The sequence below is a fragment of the Perognathus longimembris genome, chromosome 5, assembly GCF_023159225.1.
Source record: "Perognathus longimembris pacificus isolate PPM17 chromosome 5, ASM2315922v1, whole genome shotgun sequence".
Taxonomy (NCBI): Eukaryota; Metazoa; Chordata; class Mammalia; order Rodentia; family Heteromyidae; genus Perognathus; species Perognathus longimembris.
Window position 1 is genome coordinate 74,754,016 of NC_063165.1, and position 9,584 is coordinate 74,763,599.

At 39.3% G+C, this 9,584-nt stretch overlaps 1 protein-coding gene across 4 annotated transcripts in view; it reads left to right on the plus strand.

Annotated features, from left to right (window-relative positions):
- Phc3 (polyhomeotic homolog 3) overlaps window positions 1-2,528 on the plus strand; it is a 63,174-nt gene extending 60,646 nt beyond the window's left edge. For all 4 annotated transcript variants that reach the window (XM_048347138.1, XM_048347141.1, XM_048347140.1 and 1 more), the window contains one exon: window positions 394-2,528. In XM_048347138.1, the coding sequence (XP_048203095.1) occupies window positions 394-548 (155 nt within the window). In that variant the 3' untranslated portion in view covers window positions 549-2,528. The remainder of the gene's footprint in view (window positions 1-393) is intronic.
- The last annotated feature ends 7,056 nt before the right edge of the window (window positions 2,529-9,584 follow it).

The following is a 9,584-nucleotide window of genomic DNA, read 5'->3' on the forward strand; positions in this document are numbered from 1 at the left end:
TTTTCTTTTTCTTTCTTTTTTTTTTTTTTTTTTTTTAGGTTAATGAGAGATAACTGTTTCACAGACTTTCTACCTAGACTGGTCTCAAACCACTATCCTCAAATTTCAGCCTCCTGAGAGGAGTGAGCCACCAGCACCTGGGCCAGCTATATTATTTTTATATCAAGAATTCCAAGTAAATTTTTTTACTTGGATTTTGAATTCCTATTTCAGAATATCAACAGATACTCTCTTCTTCAGGGGTGAACCCAGAGCATTATAAGTAAATTATATATGAGCTTATCAGCCTATATTTCAGATTGAGACCTACTGAGCTCATAACTATAATTGCTAAGAGTAAGTCAAATTGTTGTAAATTTAATTCTAACTTCCTTTTCTCTGATCACATTCCAGGCTGCCAGGATATTGCAGATGAGTTCAGAGCACAAGAGATTGATGGACAGGCCCTTCTTTTGCTCAAAGAAGACCATCTCATGAGTGCAATGAATATTAAGCTGGGCCCTGCCCTGAAGATCTGCGCACGCATCAACTCTTTGAAGGAATCTTAACAGAATATGAAGCTTTGATATAACACCAGTTTGATTGTTCTTACTCAGACTTGTAAGGTAAAGGCTTTCATTGGCCTAGAATAATACAATTACAATGGAACGCCAAACACATTGGGATCACTTCTACAGATACAGCAATCCATTATAATTAGCCAACATTGGTGAAATTAATTTTACAAGGTACATGCAACATTGAAAGACGTTACAGATGGCCATATTTTTCAAAGAAACGTTATACTAGCTAATTTTTTAAATGGGATGTTCATCATTAATATATAGAATCCTTTAAAAAATAATTTAATGATTTACATTTCTTCTCTTTTGATTCAGTTTTCTTACACATTTTTGTATCCTATTAATTTTTTAAAGGTTGTCATAGAGATGTGGAATAATTTAGAAGTCCAATGATGCAATTGCATGTGAAGAAATAAGACTACATTCTGAGAGTCAGACCTTTTAGACAAATGCTTTGTAAGAAAGAATTGTGTTCTAGCATAAGCAGTATTGATCTGGAGATTAAAAGAGTGGTTTTTTCTCTTCAGATTTGACCAACAGTTCGGCTTGTGTGATAGTTAGCTTTCTTCTCAGTGTTTGTACATGTACAGCAACATTCTTAATGGAAGTCACTTTTACTCTTTAGGAGACATTGACAACATCTAGACCCATTTTGGTTGAGAGCTTGGGGTTGGTGGTTGGGAGAGTTGCCTGTGGATACATAGTAGTAGGGGCCAGAGTGGTTCCTAAAAGTCTACAATGCCTAGAATGTTCTTTCATCAAGTACTGTCTGGTCTAAGTGTCAGTAGTGCCAAGACTGAGCAGGTCGGAGTGATAAATGTTGCTCTTTTTCACACAGAGAAACACTGCGGGCATAGGGCAGGGCATTATAATGAATACATGTACAATGGAAGTATTGTTCAGGCAGCATTAATGTTGTGCTAAAGTATATTTTTCCAGTTTGGTTATGCATAATAGAAAAAGAAAAATACCTATGAAATTGCTCATTAGGGAAAGACAAAATCATTGGACTCAGCTAGTACCAATTCATGTTAATACTTGTCATATCTCTGTGCTCCCCTGCTCTGTACTGTTAGCTGGTACCTCTCCTGGCAAGGGCTTGGAAGCATGTTGACTCTAGCTAGAAGGCTCATTCCTTTCCCTTAATGAATCCTTGCATTCCTCCTGCAAAGCATTTATGAATTGATTAGATTTGAGTGATCAAATCTAATTTTAAAACTTATAAAAAAGCAAAAGTTTTCACCAGTTAACTTCTACAGAATTATCGCACTAAAACAGAATTTCCTGTGGGCACCTTGAGAGCCTATGGTCCTGTTTATTAAAACTTATAAAGGTTTTGTTTAATCACTTCCTCTGTCTTCACCACATCTTTGAGGTAGTTTAATAACTGAATGAACATGCACAGAGATGTGGCCACAGTTCAGTAAGTGAAGGTAAAGAGAGTCCGTAAGTTTTACTTCCACCCCTCCTTTGAAAGATTGTGTTGAGCTAGTAGAAAACTAAAGATGTCACTAAAGACATGACAGATATTTATCTTTTGGCTTTGTGTACATTAGAAAATATTGGTTATTTTTATACAAAAATATAGCGGGTAATTTTTTTAATCTCTAGATGCCTCTTGTTTGAATGTATGCTTTGTGAGATTCCTTAAGTAGTAGTTGTAAATGAAGATGATTACTAATAGTTATGTATAGAGTTAGAATATGTAATGTAAGGCTCATGTTCCAGACCTACAGTAGCGTGTAGTCCATGATATGCATTTCTTTGTATCACATTTTAAAGTTTCAAGGGTAGGGAGGCAGTCTACAATCAGTTTTCATTTATTAATGAATAGTTAATGGTTAATGATCATGACAGTTGTCATATGCTTTTTCCCCTCCCCTTGCAATTTCAGAGCATAAAGATATACTAAGCAGTATATACTAAGCAGTAAGAAGAAATTTCCTAGCCCATGAGAGGGAAGCACAAAGGAAAAATCACCCCTACAATTAAAACTTTGGTATTCCACAATCAATACAAAACTCATTATTTGGGTTTAGACTCCCTTAGCAATAATAGTTATATCCCATAACTAGTTTATCTATAGCTTTTAAACTGTTAACTCGGAACTGTGTAAATCCCTTTTCTTTGCTCCCCCTGCAGGTGTCAGTCATCTGCACTTATGAAAAGCACTTGCACCTGGCGCTGTCTTAACGCATGCACAGGGCTTTCTATCCTAGTACAGTAGAGTCAGAAATCTTAAAACGAGTCCAGATTTTCTGTTGTCTCTCTCCACTTAGAACAAACCAGAAAATACACTTGCTTTTTTTCAAGTGAGTGATTTGATTTGGAAATAATTCCTTTGCAGTGAGTAGTTTCCCATTGAAGTAGTTCTTCTTTTGTAGATGATTTAATCATCTGCACTTTAACTCCTCGTGCCCACCTCTCCCGAGCCTTAAGCACTTTTGGTGTGCCGCACTCAGGAAGTGCCAGCCCCTTTTCCTTTCATATTCCTAAGCACTAAGGAATTTGCTTGGCAAGGAATGATAAGTGGGAAACATGGAGGTTCTTTTTGTTACTTAAGTTTGCATTTTCTGCCTTGAAACTGTGTTCTTTTCCTGTTGGGGGGAAAGCATACTTTTGAAGTTTTTGTTTTAAGCCTTTGTTCCTAGAAAAACAGATAGGGTTTGTAAAAATTATTTTTCTATGACAGTACTCCTCAGCCTCGTATAGAGATATGTAAGACACAGCTATGCAGCTTGGCATAGTATGAGACAGAACTGTCCCTAAGCCTGTCACCTTCTGAGTTGCCCTTAGCTCTGCTGGTATTTTTCATTTGCTATGGAATCCTCGGTTACGTTGTAAGGACGTAGGACGTAGGCATGGAGAGGGTGGGAGGGGAGGTCTTAGTGAGTACGCTGGAGGGCAGGAGGGGGCAGACAAGAGCCCTTTGCTCCCATCTGTGGGAGTTTAGCTCACCACAACACTAAACCAATGGCTGCACTTTTGAAGTTAGGTTCATGTTTTACCTAGTTTAACAGAAACAATTTTTCTTTCCTCTAGATAGTCTAGTTTATTTCTTACTTCCTAGTGTATTGAAACACAACTGTATGAACAAGTAGGAGTTTTTGACATAGCTCATTTTCATATGTGAAGTGTAAATTTGTAGGCAGGTTGGAAGTCATGCGGCCCCTGTCTATCACCGCTTGCTCAGTAGATGTCTTGAGGGCAGTGTTCATTCGGGTTTGCAGGGCTTTGCAGAGTGATTGCGTGGCATAGTGTAGTGAGGAGATGGAGTCCTGAAGTCTGAGGTGTGCCTGGCTGTACACAGCTATATCGAGTGGATGAAACGCTGTGGAAACATTTCAAAGACTAGTTTTCAGCCAGAGGAGGCTGTGATTACCTTTGTTGCTTGAAGGCTTTCCTACTCCTGATGAGTCACAGGGACACCTGCTGCCCACTGTCACTGGGTGTTTCTTAGTGGCAGGAAAAGGCCTCACCTGACTTCCTCCCCTAAATCTTCCCCTAGTCATAAAAAGTGCACAAAAGCTTTCTTATTTAAAAGGCATTTTTGGCCTGGAAACCTTTAGAGGGTTGGTAACAGGGAGGCAACTTGGTGGGTTTTCCTGGTTACCAGAGTCATATTCCAGTGAAATCTTTGAGCTGTGGAAATGCCTTGCCCATCGATGCAAGTTGTTTTCTGAGTCTGTTTCTTGTGCATCATCTACATAACCAGCTGTGCCCAGAGAATGTCTTCTGGGATGGTGGTGGTGAGAGAAGAATACGAAGGAAGAGACAAATAAGAGGAAGAGAGGATATTGCAGTTAAGGAAGTGAAGCCATTCAATGTAGATATGGCCTTCATCCATAGTTCAAAAAAATTATTGCACTACCATCATAGCAGTATAAAACTACCTTCTTAAATGGAAGAGGAGATACTGTGGATTGAACCCAGGGCCCCTGTGGTTTTCAATATAAGATTTGCCTGTAATCAAACTTACTGTCTTTATCAACTAACCCTTATGAGCATTCATACCAGTGGTACCGGTGATAACTAAGTTAGTGTTCTGTTTTTATTTTTGGAAATGATAGATATTATAATTGGAGAATAATTGTCAAAAATTCAAAGATTAATTTTTATAATTGAGTGTCCAGAATTATAGAGGAGTTTCCAAATTCAAATTCCACACTTGAATTAGCCTTGTAGATTATTATAAAGAAGGGTACTTTAGGGTGGTATTTTACTTGATATGTTGTATTTCAGTCTTAAGAACTGAGTGACTGAGAAATGTAGGTTTCTTGTCACTAGTGTGGATCTGTAAACAAGGCTACCAGTATGAATCATGGCATGAACTGTATCAGTATTGATACTGCCCATCTAGAATATTTCAGCATCATAGATTGGGTATTCAATTAGATAAGCACAAATACAGTATTAGGAAAAGAAAATATATAACTATTAAAATTTAACTTTAATGCATTAAACTATACATCTTAAAATATCTTTGGGAATGTATTCCTCTTGTTAGAATTTTATAAAATGTATCGCTGTGTAGTGTTTTCTTTTAATAGTACAAGCTATTTCTTCGATTTAAAAATATTTAAAAGTATATTACCTTCTTTGAAAGAAGTTTCTTAAAATTTTTAAAGAATGTCCAAAATTTTACACATTATTTGTAGAGCTTGTAAAATCTATTTTAAAATTATAGTGAAATAAAGCTTTTTTTTGAAGTTGTAAGTCACTAAAACAAATTTAACTTACAAATTTACACATTTAATTATTGCCATCATATTCCAAAGAAAACTGTGCGAGGAGGTGGGCACGCCTCCAGCCGCGGCCCGGCTTCCCGAGGCGGACGCGCTGTTCTGCGCAGGCGCAGGGCACACCCTCCTAGTGTCAGGTTTGAGCCCTGGAGTGGCTCAAGTGGTAGAGTGTCTGCTTAGCAAACAAATCCTGAGTTAAACCCCAGTGCTTCCCCAAAAGAAATGCCCAAGTGTCATGTTTATGGAACTTTGGAGGAAATGTTCTCATATATTTTGTTTTTTCCTCCCTTTTAAAAATAGCATGTAGACACTGCATTTCATTTAAAAATGACAACCACTTTCAGTTGGTTAGTTTTCTGTGGCACTTTAGGAATTATTTTTTAACCTCTTTTGGATGTACAGTATTGTAACACCACCAAGTGTTGATTCGGGTTTGAAGTACTTCTAGCTAATTTAGTATGTAAGGCCCATAAGAGGTGTTTCTAAAGTTGCTTGCAATAGTACTCTTGCCTTAAAATGTTTTTTTCTTGGCAGTTCTGGGGTTTGAACTTAGGGGGACACAGTTGCTAGGCTGGCACAATACCACTGGTCCATGCCTCCAGCCCTGCTTTTTTAAAAATTTTAGTTTTAAGTAGTTGTATAGGAGTTGCTATTCAAAAAGCAGTTTATGAACACAGTGCATCTTGATCAGCGTCACCACCTTCAACCTTCTCATCCACCCCTTTCGCTCCCTCTTCTCAGCGTTGTACGATATGCATTGAGTTTTGTGACTGCATTGCCCTCTTCCTCTCTTCATTCGTTTACCCCTCTTTCCCTTGATTCTGTCCTCCACTGTCAGGTGACCAATTCCTGGCGCTTATTTTGTTCAGCTCTGTTTTGTACTAGTTATTTTTAGAGTAGGGTTTTGTTTCCCTCCTAGGTATTGGTCCTAACCCTAATTCACCTACGCTAGGCTTCCTGTCTTCATGCCGGCATGCACACTCATCTCCAGCTCCCTCCATGGAGATGAGTCTCTCAGGCTTCTCTGCCCTAGTTGGCCCTAGTGGGCCTGCCACTAGGATTCTCCTGTCCTCAGCCTTGTGTAGCTTGGGATGAGAGGAGTGCGCCACTGTGCCCATCCATGGGTTGAGAAAGGGTCTTTGAAAACTTTTGCCCAGCCTGGCCTTGAACCATAATCTTCCTATTTGAGTCTCCCAAGTCGCAAGGATTATAGGAGTGAGCCACCAGTGCCTAGCTAGTTCTCTTTTTATACTGAAGTACTTCTGGTAATTATTTCTTGGCTCATATACAGTATTTGTTCTCCCAAGGACTGAGATGGAAACCTGTAATCAAGCAAGTGAGGATCTTTTGCTAAGTGTTAACTATTGGCTAACCACTGAACATATGAATACATATTGTTGTCACTCATGTCCTTCCTCATTTAGCAAACCCTCTGAACACAAACATGTGTGTGGCATACATGCCTACGGAACTAGGAAGTCAAGTCTTCTTAAACTGAGTTACTAACTTAATGTACTGACCGTACACTTGGTGCCGAAAGAGGTTAGGCTAGATAACTTCTAAGAGGTGTGTGCGGCATAGCGCCTCTCCTGCACACTCCACACCTAGTGACTATCCCCTAGCAGCTTACAAAATGACAAGTACTCACACTTGAGACGGTTGGGGTAGGTATTGTCAGGGTGGATGCCATATATGGTGTGTGGCAGGGAACAGGCTGATGGTGGTGTGCGTTTTTCATTACAGAATCTTCATGCCCAGTCACAACAATGTAACTGTAGCTGTTTTCCAAAAGTGAAAAAATCTTAAAGATCAGACTTTAAAAAAGCCAGAAAAATTATATGTAATAAAATGTAAGAGGTATAACAGATAGCTACCTTTTAAAAATATGTATGTATGTTGTTGGATTTGGTGGCACATATATTTCCATATAATTCCAGCACTTAGGAGGTAGAGGCAAGAGGATGCTGAAATCCAGGCCAGCCTGGGGCCACAGAGTGAGATCCTCTCTCACAAGAGCCAGGCTGGATGAGTAGCTCAGTGTCTCTTGTAGAAGTACAAAACTCAGGTCTCAATCCATGGTACCACTACCACCAAAAAGCTTCATGTCCCTGCTCAAGAAAAAGGTGTTGGAAATGTTAATTGGTTAAAAAAAAGTACTTCCCAGCTTGTATGAGGAATGGACACTGAGTGAAAAAAATTATTAATAGGGTAAAATTCCCTTGTCATTTTGGGAATCAGAATGTATCACTGTAACTTTAAATACTGTCAGATGATAGAAAATTCTCCATAAAGATACAAACAATATATTTTTAAAACCCTTATAAATATTGTAGCTGATGTTTCTGAAGCAGGAAAATGCCCAGTGTTGGGTTACAGTGTACATTATATTCAAACTGATCAGAGAGAGCAACAATATTGTCTAAGTGGCCAGATAGTCTGGGTTGTTCCATGGTTAATGTAAAATTACTTTTAAAGTGTTGTAATTTTTAAAATACTTAAATTTTCAAATATTTTATGCTGTTAAGATATCTACTGCATAAATACTTTGTATATGTATTCTTAAAGTTTAGTGTGCAAAGATGTTATAATTTTGGATATATAATTTCCAAGTTGTTTAGTAAGAGCCCAGTCTCCTCCTGGGAAAGGCTAGGCTTTGTCTTTTCCAGGAACGTGACCCTCGTGACCCTCGTGAGCCTCTCGCGAGGCCCTCACGTGCATGGACGGTGGGTACAGGGCCGACACCCACGGTAGTGGGATGGCTCCGCAAGCCTCTTGATTAAACTAGCACTTTCTGTCTTTCTGCATCCAATTTGGTTGATTTAGAAAATTGTTGTGATACCCTTATTGAAAAATATGCTTTAAGCACATTCTTAAAAAAAATTCCTCCCCTTGATTCCTCCATGGATCTAAATTGAGACTGTTGGAAAACCTCAGCAGGTAGAGCAGGCATGCCCAAGGGGAGGAGAACATCGCATCTGTACAGAAGGCAAACGCTGAGGCCGTACACGGATGGGGGCCCGTGGGGGCCTGTCCAGACTCCTCCTGCTGAAAATGAGGTCGTTTCCCCTCTTAGTATTAAAGTCCTAGATGGGTGTCTGAGCTGCCATTTCAGAGCGGGAACCTGAAAACAAAAGTTCACTTGCATTATGAGAGCACATCACAAGCTATGTACAAAGTTCATTTGGTGTATTTTTTTTTAAAAAGAGAAAGCACTTTTGTATGAACAAGTAGCATGTGTATGACTGATAGCTTTTCCTCTACGTCGTGTCTGTTCAGTGAACTAAAATTGGGCATCTGAGTTTGCCGACAGCAACACTACGACCTGAAAGCACCTTATACTCTGCTGCTTACTCTTGCTTGTAATTGCACCTTCGCTACCTGCACACTGTCACATAGAGATTGTTGGAGCATTGCTTCATGTGGGTCTGGATGGATCGGTGGGCCTACAGGATCATCTATTTATATTGTTTATATACAATAATATATTGTAGACCAGTTGTAAGTTCATTTCTTTACAAATAAAAGCCTGGCTTTTATTTTGGCTGGTTACTGATTTTTTTTTTCCTTTAAGCTTATGAGACATGGTAGATGTAAGTAAATCATTAGAAAGCTTCACAGGGGTTTGAAATAGTTATATAAGTTCTGATTTACAGTTTACAAAGAACATGAATTGCTACTAATTGAATTTAGTGAATTTAAAACTATTTCCTTCCTCACTTATGGCCAGTTGGAAGGCCATGTGTTGTGAGGGCGCGGAGCCAGTGACGTGAAAGGACCGACCTGCCATGCAGGGCTGTTCCGCATCCTGCTCTTGGCATGTGCGCTCTTCCTGCTGAGCTCTGGGTACAGTTGCAGCTCTTGTGTTTCAAAAAGAAACAATGTGATGGCCATTCCTGTCCTCACAGTTTATTTTTTAATTGTCTGAACTCGGGCTGCCTGTTGCGTGAGCCACACACTCCCAATCCTTTCTTGGTTTTATTGGAATTTGGTCTTTTGAATTTTCGCTTGGGGCAGCCTGGGGCCACATTCCCTCTACTAGCTGGCATCACAGAAGTGTGCCACCGTGCCCAGCGTCTCAGAATGTTTGGGAATTTTTAGAATATTTGTGTAGATTTTACCAATTGTGTATCCCTAATCCAAAAATTCAATATGCTCCAAAATCTGAAACTTTTTGAGTGCCAGCACTTTAAAAAGTTTCAGGCTATGGCTGTGCTCTGCCTACTTACAACACAGAAGATTTCCACATATCCAGCGACAGTCCTCACCCTGATCCAGATGC